This window comes from Strongylocentrotus purpuratus, unplaced genomic scaffold (assembly GCF_000002235.5).
Source record: "Strongylocentrotus purpuratus isolate Spur 01 unplaced genomic scaffold, Spur_5.0 spur5_scaffold_10, whole genome shotgun sequence".
NCBI lineage: Eukaryota > Metazoa > Echinodermata > Echinoidea > Camarodonta > Strongylocentrotidae > Strongylocentrotus > Strongylocentrotus purpuratus.
Genome location: NW_022145595.1, coordinates 16871791 through 16889221, shown reverse-complemented (window position 1 = coordinate 16889221; position 17431 = coordinate 16871791). Strand labels below are relative to the sequence as shown.

The window sequence follows — 17431 nt, the reverse complement described above, 5'->3', positions numbered from 1 at the left end:
TTGATCTTTAAAACGTCAAGGTCATACCTGGAAGGATGTTGGAAACCATGCGAATAATTATATCCTTAGACGTATCAAGAAAGGAGTGGGCACATTTGTCTTCGAATTAGACTGGCAAAAAGTGGCATTAATGCGTAAATGGATCCAGTGGGCTGTGGGAGACGCACCAATTTGAGACAAAGATATTGAAATAGTATTCTGCAATGGTATTAAACAAAGTCCGCCCCTCCCCCTTTTCCGTTATCGTCTGAGTGGAGATGAGCCGTTAGAGGTTTGAAAATTGGCCGTGAAACATTCTGAGAGCATTTTTTTTTTTTTTTTTTTTTTTTTGGGGGGGGGGGGGATATTGTCACCTTAAGTTGTCAGAATCGTTTTTCCTACTGATTCCAATTGGAGATGGTCGGTGGGTGTATTCCTTGAGGGAGATCCCACCCCCCCCACCCCTCCCCCCCTCCCTCCCTCGAAACGGATTCACTTTTGTTATTGGATAGGAAGTTGGTACTATCTCTAGGACGTGTCTGACCGCGCATTGTAATGGAAAAGAGTGATCATGGTGATGGAGGTTTTATCGTTTAATTTCGGTCATGACTGATGCTTCGATTTCGCGGAAAGTCTTTTTCATTCGTTCTAGACCTACGAAGAATTCAACTTTTATGCTGAATTCATATATCATAGGTAGAATATTCTCTTGACGATTGATCTATAGCAGCCTTTTTGCTTTCCCTTCCATATTTTGTCACAAAGGCACAAAGAATATTCGTGTAATATTTCTACCCTTTCCATTCCATCCCCTTCCTCTCTCTCTCTCTCTCTCTCTCTCTCTCTCTCTCTCTCTCTCTCCCTTTCCCCTCCTTCACCCTCCCCTCTCTCTTCCTTCCCTTTATCATAAGTTGTCCCAATCAGTGGCTAGATCAGTGGTTTAGGAGCCGAGTGGTCACCGGTTCGAAACTAGGTTGCATGGACAGTGCTTTAAAATTAGAATTCATTCATGATATATTTCCAGTGACCCTAAATTAGTAAAGATAAAGTTGAGTTTTGACCATGCGATTGCACTGTAAGAAGAACTGCCTTGAGGCAACTGGAAAAGGTTGATACGGTAGGGTCTTAAATAAGAAGAAATTATTAGATCATGCTGACATTCAAATGCACTATACACAGAAATATGCTAATGGGATTACACAAATATGTGGAATGAAAATTTGTTCCAAGCATTTTTGATATTTCTTGACATATATCAAATATGAAAGCACTTGAAGATCCACTTTTTTCATGAGACATTTTTGGTATGATTTTCTTCCACACTAGCATAAAAAGAATGCAAAAACTAACGAACTATTTTTGTTTTCACTTTTCCAAATACTCGATCGAAAAAACATCTCTTTAAATCTCTTCATTCTAAATTAGCTCGATGTCAGGGTGGACTTCCCCTTTAATTGTTTAATCAATGCAGAGCTATATGCCTAAAACCTATTAATGCTTGGCACTATATTGATGGCATTGTAATTTGTAGGATGATGGTACATATAGCTTCGAGATGACAAACTTAAAGGGAACAAGATGCGTTGGTGGGGGGGTTTGTTTAGTGGGGTAAACAGTATATGTCTGTCTGTTATATTGTATATAGTAATAGTTTAACGATTTCATTGATAATAATTCATTTTATCTTGTTTGATTTATGTCAGACCTTCGGTAGAAACAACAGCTATCATGTAATGACACGACTGAACAGGGCTATTGTCATTTAGGTCATTATCTATATTTTCATGGGTGATTATGTTCAAATTAAATCAAATCAAAGTTTGGGAAGACTGGAAAGCTCTTCCTTCCATGAGGATTACGGGCTTGAGAGGCCCTTTAACTCCCTGACCCATCAAGAGGATAGTACCATTAGTAGGTCCATGGTAATCCATGTGAAAAGGGGGCTTTCTTACTTCTTGTGAACAAGTCAAGAACCCAAAGATTATGAAGAAGAGAGCGAGAGCCCTTCATTCGATCAAGATCACAGGCTGAAGAGAACCTTTAACCGCATGATCCTTTAAAGGGTTACTACTTGACACTACACTGATGGCATTAACATTTGTATGATATAGCTTCGAGGTAATGTATGTGAACAATAGCATAAAGTGGTGGTGTCGTGGTATTGTGGTTCATTCAATTGACTCTCCTGAATTAAATGGTTGAAAATTCAGTCCCAGCCTGGCACTTACTTAACATCCTTTGGCAAGACACTAATTCATATTAGCCGCTCTCCACCTATGTGTTCGCCGCTCTCTACCTATATGTGAAAATTATTTCCTGGCAATTCCTGGGGTAATAATAATAATTGCAGGGGCCCTCAGGAAGAACGGCTGATGAAGCTTCCCCTGGTATTATTAAAATTATTACCATATATTAAAGTGACTCGGTAACATTGCCTCAGATTCTGAAACAAAATCCTGGATTTAGCTCATGCTGCAATCATAATTATAAACCTTTAGGGCAGTCAGGAATCCCATGACTTTTACAAGCCGATCGCCTGTCTGATTATCAAGATATTTATGATTGGAAATCGAAATCAAATTGAGTTTTCCTAACGGTTTTAAAACACTACAGTCTATTGGGGAAATGAGCATGGTAAAACCGGTCACTCAAATATTTTCTACATTTTTTGAGGCACTTCATGGTAATTTTGAAGCGCGATTTTTACGGGCTTTAGTATTAAACCATATCACAGACACTTATAACAAGTAAGGCCATGCATCTCAGATTTAACAGTGTTAAATGATGCCTTTCTGGCAAGAATGGGAATGGGACCTCTTCCTTCGATCCAGATCATGGGCTGAACTGGACCTTTAACTCCATGATCCATGGTGAGGTTAATACTTGACACTTCATTGATGGCATTGTCATTTGTCTGATACATAGCTTCGAGATGACAAACTTGGCTTGCCGTTGTTAAAGTCGTCACTCGTTTTATTTAAAGAAGTTGTAAGGAAAGTGCCCTATCGGGGAAATTTGATTAGATAGTTCGGTTTGAATTCCAGAGAATTCAATCAGGATAACAACATTATGTCGAACATGTTTTTTTTTTCTTTCCTTTGTTTCTTTCTGTTTTCTTTATTGGGGAGGGGATGTCTTGTTGGTTGATTTGTCTTTGTTGTGTCATTATTGTTAAACATGTAAAAGAAGTGTCAATGTAGTTCAGGGGCAAGATAATGTAGTCACTGTTTGTGGCTTTTCAATGAGAGTTTTAAAGATATTTCTGATAATTGCTGACAAATACTAAATCAATTGATCTATAAATGAAATCAATATATTTTGTTCGAATTTGAGACAACGTTAGTGTTAAATATTATTCAATTGGTAAATTAAGGGCTATGTGATCGTTTTTTATCACAAAACCATTAAAGTGTAATCAAATGTGTCCAATTTAGCCGAAATAAATGAAATGATAACAAAGAAGAAGAAAGAATGATACAGAGATTATAATATATATTATATATATATTAAACATCAAAATGGTTTATTACCCGAATAACCGCTTCTCGAATTTTGTTTCGAAATTTGTATTTATCCAGTTTTACTTACTTTCCGTTGCCATAATATTTTCCCAAAGGTAGTTCTAACTTCTAATCTCATTTAATCAGATATTTATGAAATAAACAATTTAGAATAGGATTTCATTATTTGTCTTTCTTTTTCTCATCAACGATACCATTTTACTGAACTCCATCTCAAGGACAAAGGTTATCGTAATGGGAATGCCAGATTAAAGTTTACGAATTATATTTTGATTGGTGTTTATGCTGATGAAAACGAGATAATCGAATAGACGTGTGAGATGTAAAAAAGTTGGTTAGGGTGTCTTTAAGTGGGGTCATACATGAGGTAGAAACTAGAAAGTCACTTCATAGTTTTAAAACAGGTTGATTATGAGTAAAATACAATAAAATTACACGCAACAAACTCAGCTTTTAAGTAGGCTCATTTTTTTCATTTCCGGATTTAATAATTTAGAGAATCTGCTTTCATGTCATCAATTACTATGATTCAGGATTAAATACTTCCATATAAATTAAAGATTTGTTATTATTTAGCAGAACATATCATGCTTTGTTAATTTTGCATGGGATATGTTTGTTTTTTTTAATCAATATCCCCCCCCCTCCCCTTCCCACACACAAACGTACACACCCACACAAGCACACACAGATTGTACAATCTGTATTTTGTTTGACAGCGAGAGGAGAGAGTCAGAAGGGAGAGAAAGAGAAAGAGGGAGAGAGAGAGAGAGAGAGAGAAAGAGAGAGGAGAGAGAGAGAGAGAGAGAAGGGGTACATGAGATATCGGATGGGCCAGGGAGAGATGAAAGGCAGAGAAAGGAATTTACGAAGAATAAATCAACAGGATTAGAGGGGAGAGGGGTGCAAGAGAACTTTTGGGGAAAACTACCTGTTTTCCCTAATTCTCCACAAATTCTCTCTCAAAGTTATCCTCAAAGTGTACTAGAATGACGGTGGATAAAAGAGGAAAATAGAAAATAGGAACGTACAGGAGAGAGAGAGAGAAAGGAGAGAAGGGGATCATAAGAAAAGATGTTCATGCCGTTGCCATCTGGTCTACTCATGCTGACTCTGCGTGAATTCTAATTCACTTTTTTCCCTTATGCCCTCCAAAAGTTTTTTCCTTCTTTCATCCGATCGCTCACCCTCGCACTGCGGACGAGCGAGCATGGATGGCGGTAACGCATCGGTCTCACGCATATGCGCTCTCCCCGAACGCTGGAACAGTACTCAATAGCGGACTATCGTGAGCGCATCAGTGGTCGAACCGGTGCTGCACCTGACAACATAAAAACCTCTGACATACGGAAGTTAACATCATTATAACAAAATACATCAGACAGGTTCGAGCTCGGGAAATCCTAATTGTGGACTATACCTGCCGGAATCTTTTTCATCTGGATTTTTACTCAATTTTTCACATCAAGGGGAACATAATACGCTGACTATTTTTTTGTTGATCGTGCATTTACCATGCCGGGCACGATGGGAACTTTCGGCCGTCTGTTCATTATATGTATGACTGTGGGATTCACATTAGTGAATGTCAACTCGGTGGTAAGTATTGGCAGATTGTCAACGAACTTCAATATATTGCTCTCGGCTGTATTGCTGAATAGACATGTGGCATAATGTCAGTAGTGATTTGTGTAATCTTTCAATTTCACGTACAGCTAGTGTGATCTTGAGAAAGTGTGCAGAAAGAGTCCTCACTTGTATGGGTCAGTGTCAAATCACATCTCCCTGGAATACATGGCACACACTATTACAAATCCTCTTCTCAAGTTTCTTCCCAGAGTCTCTCTCTGCTCAGTGTCGCTGCTCTGTAGGGTTTCGTCTGCGACTTGTGTATCAAAACTTCGATTTTCATCCTGTTAAAGTTTATGATTGTTGTCTCTCGATTAATATATTCTTTAGGGACATTATCCGACATGCTTCTGTTGAACATGCTTAAGGTATTATTACATGTTATTATTGTTAATGTTATGTTACAGTGTAATTATCCAGAAGCCACATAAACCATGTAGGGCCTAAGCTATGGCTATACCCATCTGAGTCATCTGCAAAGCAAAGCATTTTACCAATAATGAGTACGAATTCCCTGCTCATAGCCATTTGTTATTCAGCAAAATGTCGTGTTTCTACCTTAGACCACAAATAGTAAGTGTAGTGGTAATAAAAATAACTTCAGTGGTGGTTTAGTGTTGCCCCAACCCCGGTCTCACTCAGCCATGTCCCCCCCCCCCCCCCCAGAAAAAAGAGTGGAAAATGAAGAGGTAAAAAAAGAGGAACAAAATCTTTGTGTGTGTGTGTGGGGGGGGGGGGGTGGTATCTTTTAAAGAAAAAGTTGGAACCCCATTTCAGCATCTTCCCTTGAGTCCCTTAGCTCTATGGCCCTGTTCATGTTTATCCTCCATTTAATAATCCACATAATAACGGTGCCCCCCCCCCCTCATCCTCCTCGCATTATATCAGTGTTCCTCGATTTCTGAATCCACGCCACTGTTTGGCACCACGGCTCTCGCCTTGGTTAGTGGTTTAATTTTGTCCTTGGCTTTCATGTTATTTGTTACGGATGTTCAAGTTCATGTGTCTGCCATTTTAACGCATGATACGTGACATTTGTACCAGGGAACAATACTATAAAAAGAATTTCCTGCTTATTCTGTGACATTGCCGGCTATGGTCGGTATATATATATATATATATATATATCAGACCTGTCTGTTGTCATATCCAGCTTAAGTTTCGAACCCGGGACCTCGCGGTAACGAGACGGAGACCACTGAGCCATCGCGCATGTTTAACTCGTGATAAGTCGCGCAGGCCTACTTTCCTTACATGTGTTGAAAAACCCATTTCCACAAAGACACGATAGGTGATGCGACTTGATAATCTGTCATTATGTTTGTTCTGAAATAACAGAATAATTGAGTAATGGCCAGGAAACAGATAATCCTTGCACCCATTATGACAAAACGAAATCTCCTCGCTGAAAGTGTTCCTTGTCAAGAATCGACGGATATCCGTTTACGTAATAAAATTAAGTTCACTCTCTCGAACCGTGGGGCTTTTCATTTCCTTTTCATGATAGTGTTAATTATCAGAACTCACATAGATGGTCAAAATTGGTACCTTGCTCAACAATGTTCGATGACAGATTTTAACACCTGACTGCCCTTTTTAGTTCTTACAATTGACAAAGCAAAGGAAATAGGTACCTCTCGGGTAGAGGGAATGAACTTAAAGTATTGATTTTATTACGTAAACGGATATCCGTCTATTCTTGACTGTAGGCATGTAATTATGTCAACGAATCTGAATGAAACGTAACATCCGAGCGAAAGTTGTTTCATCGAGTCTTAAACCCATGGCAGCAGGTCGTACAGTTTTTACAGCACAATACAAACAAAAAATGAACCTCTATGTGATATACTTTGAAGTTCTGTGACAGTTATTAGGATTAGGACAATGGATTGGGTTCAATTTAGTCAATATGTTTATGCACTGGATGCTTACATGTTGGGTCCTGAAGTCGAATTTCGAAGGTTTGATTCATTTCAAATTCAAAGTGACATTCATTTTATTTTGTTCCAATTCTGTATACAACAGTCAAGTATTAAATTGCACATAAATAATGCCGTACTAAGCAACTTGATAAGAATGTCAGAAAGGTCATACACTTGACATGTATGCAGGATGGTGTTCTGTAGTCTTATTACGGAGGGGAAAAATGTTACTCCAAACACCATAGAATATATGATTGTATTTTATTTTATCTTTACGGTATGCGTTTTATTCAACGTTATGGATGGTGTTGAAATATGATCTTGTTCATGCATTTAGATGATCTAATAGAAGATAAATTATTCCCAAAACTAAAAGAACACAGATGACTGGTTCTTGTTCCAAACAGGCAACTCAGGTCGGGGAGGGGTTGGAAAGTGGATGGGATTAATGGGATCAGAATCACAAAATTGGATCCCTCCATTTCTACAAATTTTACTGACACAATATAGATTGAAGCATAACCTTCAGCAAATGTATACATGTACATTCTCTTTTGTAGTTTAATTAATTATTTGCAACATACATTATATTAAATTACATTGATTTCAGTGATTGATTTCTTGTCATAATCGTAATACTGAACGTTCTGTCGGAATTGAAAATAAGACTGAAACTTTAAAAAAATAAGTTTCAAGTGCAATGCCCGTATACGGGTCCTGTAAAATTTAGACATGACTGTGATTAAATCACCTAAAATAATTCTCGTTCAGCTTGATCAAGGCATATGTCTCACCTCCCTGATCTAGGTGATAATTGAGGGGTCATGCTATTTTGGGTGACACTTGTCAACCGATTATTCTTGGTCATGAGCTCGGGGATTAGATCAATTTTCTCAGCCAGGCGGATAACTACTCAATTGATAAACGTGGTTTTTGTTTTCAGGCTTGGTGCTGAAGTTGATGCACTCTGCGGAGATTTCTGTTGTCTTTTCAAGTTTTCAAGATTATCCAGTTTCTTTTTCTGTTTGTTTGTTGGCTCTGCTGGATGTTGACCAAAGAAATCAGTCAAAAAGCAAACGTGTTTTCATGAATTACATATGTATTAAACTAAATCGAAGTCAAACCATTACCTCCCATATAAATAAAACTGCCTTGCCATAATGACTTCTACCTTGCTCGTTCTACTTTTAATTAAAAGTTTACGCTTTCTCTATTCTTTTATAATCATTTTGACGAGTCCTATAGATCTATTAACTTTGTATTAAGTGTTTGTAATTGTATGCACTTCATAATCAGCCTTGCCACATGGCACAATGACTTCCAGAAAGTTTTCTGTCACAATGCAATCGCATGACCAGAATCCCACTTTCTATGCTTGTGATAAGATTTTGGGTCGCATGGAGATCTGTAAACTATCTGAATAAACTGGGTTTGGAATATATTATTGCTTCGTAAAGTTTAATAATGAATACCTCAACCTGACTTCCCCGGTATTTTAGTGGATTGATTGAAGCATTTCCCGGGCCCCTGTTCTGTTTGATTGGTGATTTTTAATGAAGCTTTTTAAGTTGTAGGAAAAAGAGGCATTTTTTAAGTTCCACCCACTTAGTTCAAGTCATATTTTGAAGGACCTTTTTTAAAGGTGAAGCAGAAGTTTTAAAAAAATGTGAAAAAAAAAACTCTAGCGAGTTGAAATATTAAACTGTTCATTTTATCAATATCCAAGACAATGATGATGGTATATAGTGTAGATGGTAGATATACTAAGTGTAATATATCGACAGTATCATGTGTTTTAGACAGTCAATACATGTATTAACGTTATGCTCTCTGACGTCAGAAAGTATAACTGGTTAGGGTCACCATGTGATTAAAATTCCCTGGAGCGAATGAAAATTGTCTAACTGCTATAAAAAGTCTTGATGTACATGTAGTAACGATTTGACAACAAACGACATACTTCAGCGTGTATACTCTAGGTGATTGGTAGCTTAGCAACGCGTAAAGCGTCTCAATATCGGCGATCGGAAATTTGGCCTAGATTTGAATTAGAAGAATAAACTTCGTTATGCCCATTTCCGTATTACATATTCTCTTCCTCCGTTTTTAGGGGAAAATCCAACCTTAATAGTTAATAGACAACTACTCTAGGTCTAAAAGAGAGCACAGAAGTCAGAGATGCAGACTTTTGTAAAAAAAAATATAGACATGTCAAGCTGTGAACATTCTGTTTTGCTTTTTTTCAACTGTAAGTATAGTTTCAAAAATTATTCGAAACAGATTTAATCTGCTTGACTGTGCGGGGATCATTACAAAAGGGCGTGGGTCTTTAGCTATTATTCGTCATTTCGTCCCACTAAACACAATAAGCCTCTTTATTTTACAGATTGTCTTTTCATCCGTCTTTTAATGTTTGAAAAAAGTAACATGTCAAGTTGTCAACATTTTGATTTTTGCAATTGTTTGTATGCGTATCTAAAACTACATAGTCACTTGAAAAGATTTAAGGATGCTTTATTGTACGGCTTAAAAGGACCATTATATCTAGCATATAAGTATTCGTGTGTATTGCAAGGTTCTGGAATCATCTAAATGATAAACATTCGGCCAAGTCTTGGTAAAGTTACAAACACTGTACACAGACAGATGTATATGGGACTACACGAACACGTGGCGTAAATATCCGTCCCGATTTTTACGATGTTACATGACAATTTAGAATATGAAGGCATTTTGAAGAGTCATGCTTTTCAGGGATCATGTTTTATCTAATGTTCTTCCACACTTGAATAATAACAATGATAACGCTCACAAATTATTTTTCACCTCTTACCTGAACTCAACCCTCTCTTTAAGTAAAGTATATCGTGATTTCTGTATTTTTTTGAAAACTGCAACCGATGAAATTTCACTTTGACGTAATTAAGACAAAGGTATGACCAACCAACAAACAATGAATGATGAGAGGAGTTAATGGGGGTGGAGGATTAACATTTGGGGGATAGTTTGCCTAGCAACGGACCAAACATCCATTCCCACCTTTAGTTACGAGAAATTATCGGAAGTCTGGTCTGAAATTTCAAGTAGTTTTGTGGGCAGTGAGGGACGCAGATTTTGATGATTTCCTGTTATTTTATCATTATGATCATGAATTCCTGATAACTAAATGAAGAAGAAGAAAATTGAGAAACGCATATAGTTTTGGGGGGATTCTTTAGTTTCGAACAGGTATTTTCAAAAGACAATCAGTTAGGTCGCTAAGATAAACAGTGTACATGCGGAATCAATAAATGTGATTACAAAATCTAGATTTTAAGACGCGTAGCATGTCAAGTAGCTGTGACATACCTCAGTTTCCACATATTGTTTTGTATTTAATACAAATTACACGAGTTAATTAGCCAGACGTGACAGCGATAATCCAATATAACCCACTTGTTGATGTGATTTGTAGACATGACATTGCTCAGTTGGGCAATAAAATACCTCAATTCCACAACCTTTGTTAAGTTTGTTTTTATTTCAGCATTTGTTTTGATATCGTTGCTGTTTAGTTGGGGCAATTAAAAATACTTGAACCTTTCTTTCCTTCAAATGTATTATTGGGAGTGTTGTTGTTTAGTTGTGCAATCATAAACGGTATTCATGACTACGGTATCCCGATCGGCACATGACTACACAGATATTTCAAGTTCAATAATTGGCAATTGTGAAAATGTGGAGCGGACAAGTTACTGCTCTATTTTCAAATAGATTAATAAAATTTGCTGCTAAGTTTTAAAAAAAGACTTAACAGAATAGAATGAAGTCATTAAGAAGTTACCTCATAATTATAACAAAACAAAACCTGAAATATTATTTTGTCTTACTGTCATTGCTGGGTAGTGGCATATTGGTTAGAGGGTGCCAAATGCAATTACTTGAATATAAGAAAACAATGAAATCAAAAGAAATTCAATTCTCTTTCAATTTCAGAACGTAATCAGTTCCCCAGAATTTTCAATTAAGGCTTGGGTTTCAAAGCAGTTCAAATTCTTCCTCATTCACCCAATAGCCATTCACGAATCAAATCGGTTTCGGGTAAAATAATATAACTCTATTGCATGGACCCTTTAGCATGTAATTTGTGTAACATGAATATGGCTGTAGATTTTTTTTTTGCCCGTTGTGCAATATAATATAGGCGAATCAGTTTACTTTCCCAAAAATATTTGTATTATTTGTTGTATGTATTAAAATTGATCATGATTGTAAAGCGCATAGAGAAATTTTCAATTTATTATGCGCTTAATAAATATGCTCTATTGTTATTATTATAATCACCCATTAAACCTTCCCATAAAACCCATGGCCATGTTGTTATGGTAGCTTTCAGTGTCCAAATGTATTTTCTTCCATGACCTATATCGCTATCATCTGTACCTCACCGGGAAACGCGCTTTCGATTGATCTCCGGCTCCCAACCGAATGTTTCCGGAAATTCCGTTTTACTTCGGAAATGATCGTGGTCGATAGCACGAGTTCAACCGAAGGTTGAATTTTGTTGCTATATCTGATCATGATCTATGCCTGTAGAACTTGATACTATATTGTAAGCTCACTAATATTTGTGTTTCAGTCAGCAACTATGCTTTGGTACTATATTTAGAACAATCGGAACTGAAGTTACTTTGTTTACCTGTGACAGTTTAACTAAAGAGTAATTAGGCTGAATACTAACACAATAGAGTGAATATATAGGTTAGATTAGAAAGGAAACAAATGAATAATACCAGATATTTCCAGTTATTCCAAATTTTGATTGAAAAATCCTTGTCTCATAGACTCTATATAGACTATATAGAGAGTTAGTGTTACTGTGTCTCGACTTAGGCCTACTAGAACTCTTGTAAGCCTGGTTAGATGACAAAGAAAAAACGACAAGCAAGCACTTTTGAGAAGAGGATCATAAAATCGTTTAGATATCATAATTTCACCACAACGACAGTAACGTTTTGGCTACTAACGCGATGATGAGTACGTGGAACAATGAATAGCTTACCAGTGATGTATCGCGTTATGTGATGGGAACTGATGTGGCCTGCTGTCCCCCTGCCAGGGCCTTGTCACCTCTGGTTACGCTCCTCTTTCTTCCGATGCCCCTTACATCTGGTTCTCTACCAGGGGGTACGTAACCAAGGATGGTTGTCACGGTCTAGGTGTGATCGCGAAATAGGTCATCGTTTTCATGGTTCTATTGGAGTTGTGAATGAATACTATGTCCTCTTTGTGTAGAAATTGTGCTTTTCTGGTTGTTTCACAGCTGTAGAGAGAATAGATCCACTTCTTTGGTTGTCCTGTTTCATAAAGCATGTTGTCAATTACAAGTTACAATATCTGTTATAAGCTACTGAAATTGCGGCATTTGATTTGCTGAGAGCTAATTTGTCATAGAATTTTCGTATTTTTAAATGAAGGAGAGAAACTATTTTTTTTCAGAGAGAAATCAGAGGACTTACTTACAGATGAGAAGAAATGAGAAGAATTGGAAGAAGAAGATAGGGAAATCGAAAGCGAAAGAAAAGGAGGATGAAATTCAAATGAATTAAACAATAAGATCAGTATTGATACATGTATATCAAATACGTGAACAACAGAATCAAGACACAGAGAAACAGGACTAAAGAACTAATAATGACAGTATGAAACCTGAGGGTAAAATAGGTCACTGGAGTGAGGAATGTGTCCTCCTTATTCTAGAGTTTAAAAAATTGTGCTTTATTATAGTTTGTCTCAGAACAGTATATGTAGAAATCTGAGAAGGTTAAGAGTACGATTAAACATTTTCTAGTTGAAATCGCTATTTATTTTACTACAGAAAGGTCAAACTGTGTTTATAATAAAGTTATGATTTGATATGAAATATATTGTATTGGTCACCCAGGGCCAATTAAGGATCACTTTGAACTTGACAGGAATTCTGTGTCGCCGTTATAAAAAAAGAGAAGACAAGAAAATTTACGACACGACAAATTCATTTGTGTTTCTTTTCATACTGCCGTAACTCGTAAATCATTGCGATATAACGCGTTTATTACCCGACTTGTTTTGTGATTTCTTCTCGAATAACTACTCTAGTTCTCTGATGTTCTTTTTTTTTACGGGTTTCATTTAGATGTTCTTGACTTCAGATATATACTAACTAGATTATTTGTGTATTTTTTATTTCCTTCAAAAAATCAACTCAAGATTGATTCCATCATGTCTATTAGCATAGTGTTTACATGTAGGTATGGTATAGGATAGGGCAATACATCGTAATGTCCGCAAATTTCACAGGCTGATGAAAAAGGCTCTTGAAATTGCCTTTGATCGATTTTTCGAAAGTCTTCACGATCGTTCTGTAGCATTTTTTAAGGTACAAATTTAATTGCGTTTGTTTACTTTTAATGTAACAAACTTAAAATGTTATTGTTTACATGGACTTTCAAAAAGTTTAAATTTTCTTTGAAACCATGAGTACTTTTTAGATATAATTTTTAATTTGCTTGGGTCAGGGGAGATTTCAATCAGTTTTCATTTTGATACACTGTCCTTGAAGGAATATTGAGGGTGAACGCTCGGACTGACTTTAAATCACCCACAGATATAACATACATGTAAGTGCAGTACGTGTATAACCATACATTGTACGTCACATGTTCACCGGCAGAACCGTATTTTAGACCAGCCTGTAGGCCTACATGCATGGAGCTGTAAGCTATGAACACAACTGTCAGTGATTGTCGCTTCCAGCATCTGTTCTGATTTGTATATGTATTTACGATGTTCGCTATATGAATAACCAAGGAGTTACTAGCACTAGACATGACACAGAAGAGAGAGAGGGATGTCAGTTCATATTATCTTTTAACGGCCCGGGTCCGTTTACATATGGATAAAAGCTCTAGCTAGAAACGAGTACTGAATTCCCCAGGACCAACATTTTACAGCGTTGGTAATGTTGAATGTCAGGAGCAGACCTACGTTTCTACTTCTAGTTTAAAATTCTATAATTTAAATTTGTGAGGGAATGATTTATTTTATTTTCGTTTTTTTTCTCTCTTTTTTTTCCTTTCTTTTCTTTCAAATACAATATCCTGGATCTTCCCCTTGTGCATTAGTCGCTGGAAACCTTTCATATTTACAGTCGTCCCTGTATTAAATCTGTTTGAAAATTTTACAAAAACAAATCCACAAAGATTGAAACAGGACCTATGTGTGAACTACCCGTTTCATGGAGGAAATAATGATACAGCTGTGAATATAAGTGCCCTCCGTCAGTGATGTGGGTCATGTGAAGCCCATGACGGTGGGTCAGCATGAAGTGGATGGGTTTTACATTCCATTAGTATCACTGTGCATAGGCCTACTGTTTGCACGAAGAAAAAGTATAGCCCTATATCTGCATATACTAGTCATTGCCTACCAATTCAGACAGATTAACAGTGGCGGATCTAGTATTCTTTGACGGTGGGAGTACAGGGCACAGGTATACCTCTCGCAAGCAAAATTAACCCCACATTGGCCCGGCGTTGACTCATGTCCCTATACAATGAAGGTGTTACCCTGGTGTTTATACCTCAGTACCTTTTTTCAGATGCCCCTGCCCTGCCAATACAACCCCCCCCCCCCCCCAATCCCCACACACACGCGCAAGAAAAGTTGCTCCCACCCCTGTACGGTTACCATGGTCGGAAGGGGACAGGGTTGCAATGCCTAACGCCTGTCCACCCCTGCGCGTCCTACCAAAGAGATAACAGCACTTGGTCCTACTAGACATGGTGTATTTGCCATTTGGGACATCTAATCATGGACCTACTAGTCATGATCGAAATAACTAATAAATCGAGTCATATACAACCAGCAATGAATGGTAGGCTTCACCCTTCGTATACCTGGTGTAAGGTATACAGAGTTTACACCTTAATCGGAGGTGTAGAGCAATATTGGAAAGCTCGATGAAGTTAGCCTGTTAGGGGGTTATCTTTCCCCAGCTTCTCGCCCCCCCCCCCCCCTCCTCCTTCACACGGAAAATAGGTTTACAAATCGCTTCCACCCCAATACCAATATAGAGGTGCAATAACTTCACCCCTCTTGCACCTATCTTGTGTACCTGTCGTTTGGCATATAGAATTAACACCTTGATCTGAGTCAAGGTGAGACCGTATTCCTCACATGACCCCGCCCCCTCCTCCCCCCCCCCCTCCTCCTCCAAACGAAAATGGGTTTACAAATCGCTTCCACCCCAATACCAGCAGAGGTGCAGTGACTTCACCCCTCTTGCACCTATCTTGTGTACCTGTCGTTTGGCATATAGAATTAACACCTTGATCTGAGTCAAGGTGAGACCGTATTCCTCACCTGACCCCGCCCCCCCCCCCGCCCCCCCCCCCCCCTCCTCCTCCAAACGAAAATTGGTTTACAAATCGCTTCCACCCCAATACCAGTAGAGGTGCAGTGACTTCACCCCTCTTGCACCTATCTTGTGTACCTGTCGTTTGGCATATAGAATTAACACCTTGATCTGAGTCAAGGTGAGACCGTATTCCTCACATGACCCCGCCCCCCCCTTCCCCTTCCAAACGAAAATGGGTTTACAAATCGCTTCCACCCCAATACCAATATAGAGGTGCAATGACTTCACCCCCCTTGCACTCATCTGGTGTACCTGTCGTTTGGCATATAGAATTAACACCTTAACTACGTGATAAAACCAAATTTAATTTTGCATTGATTACGCCCATATTAAAGTATGAACAATGCTTAATTTTACCTGCGCTGGAAATTTTTGTTTGTCCGAATGCAGGGTTCTACGTTACCTTTTCTTAGGGATGATTACGATCTGATTATTTTCTTTATATTTTCATAATGTTTAATATTATAAGGGCACCGCAAACCGTAGGATGAGCATATATCATGTTACAAACAGACGAATTCTCTTAAACGTTTAGATACTTTTCTTTTCATTACTATCAAAAATTTCACCCCTCAGACAGACTGTCTTCATCATAGATCTGATTTGCTAACTATGTCAAACACGTTACGCCAATTTATTGTCACTATAGGTGTATGTAAACATTAAAGTTCAGTTCAGGGTCTCGTATAGGAAGTATAACCAACTATTCAAACTTTACCTAAACTGCCTAAACAGCTACTTTCGAATGGTGATACAACTATGACTCAAAACGTATAAATAAATTTACTGACTTGGCCACGGCGCATTGTACTACTGTGTCCAATGCCCATCGTATTTCCGGGAAATTGGTGTAATTTCCCAGCATTTGGTGACATAAGCATTGTTAAAATGGAGATATCACATTTAATTCTTTCCTTGTAGAAGACACATTTGTTATGTATTTTTGCAGTACGTGATAATGAAATACGGGCCGAGAAAATACTTTTACGTTTCCAGTTCACATTTTTGATACATTTTTATTTTTTTTATAAGGGGCCACAAGGGTGCAAACTACCTAAAACAATTGCTATTTTACAATGATAACGAAAAATACCAACTTGTAATGCCCCCTCATCCGGTTAAATTTATGATTTGTTTTACCCTTATCAGCAGTTAAAGAGCCAAGTTTCTACTCGCAACAAATGTTGAATCGGCCGATGATTCATGGGGATAGGAACAAAAATCCACTTTTAAGGAGTAAATTAGGGATCACTTCCTCTGGAATTGAATCAAATTCAAATTATAGTGGAATCCCCTCCAGACTCCAGACTTTAACAATTAATGATCTTTTGAGAATCGCTTCTACTATGTTGAGCGTGGATTACCACCTTAAGTGATTACTATATTTCCGTAATTGTTTGCTTAGCTTTTCTCGCGTCAAACCTGATGTTTATCAAGTAATTTCATGTACGAAGCGTTGAATTTGCAGAAAATTAAGTTGATGTGAGTCGTATAGATGTTATAGCTTATAAATGCTGTAGGCCATTTATATTTTCAAATTATGAAAGACTAAGCCTCAATGTTCGTAAAATCTTATATTCAAGAATTCATAGAAACATATCGGAAGTTATTAAAAAGTGCGAGGCACCACATTATAGAGGATGTAGGGAACGCATATCATAAAGGATTTTCCATTATCCGGCTCATACTTTGTCTACATTTAAGTTTTATTCATTTTGCAAGCGCCTATGTTTGACGCCAATAACTCAAAATATGATATCCGGTATATTATATGACAATATAGTGAGATCACATTTCTAAGAACGATCATCGTTTCGTGTCCAACTTATTCTTCGTTTGTTTTTTTCATTAATTATTTTTTAAAGTCCGGATTCTTAGGGTTCAAATCTCAATGAAGAAGGAATATATTGGTTACTTATTTGTTTTGCAACAGGTTGGGCGTC

At 37.6% G+C, this 17431-nt stretch overlaps 1 protein-coding gene across 3 annotated transcripts in view; it reads left to right on the top strand.

Moving 5' to 3' along the window:
• Positions 1 to 4721: 4721 nt before the first annotated feature.
• The window catches only part of LOC579423 (A disintegrin and metalloproteinase with thrombospondin motifs 3), a 67489-nt gene continuing 54779 nt past the window's right edge, over positions 4722 to 17431 (top strand). The window contains exon 1 of one of the 3 annotated variants that reach the window (XM_011679278.2): positions 4722 to 5099. In XM_011679278.2, coding sequence (XP_011677580.2) covers positions 5016 to 5099 — 84 coding nt within the window. In that variant the 5' untranslated portion in view covers positions 4722 to 5015. The remainder of the gene's footprint in view (positions 5100 to 17431) is intronic. The other 2 variants (XM_011679285.2, XM_030979643.1) reach the window with 2 other exon arrangements.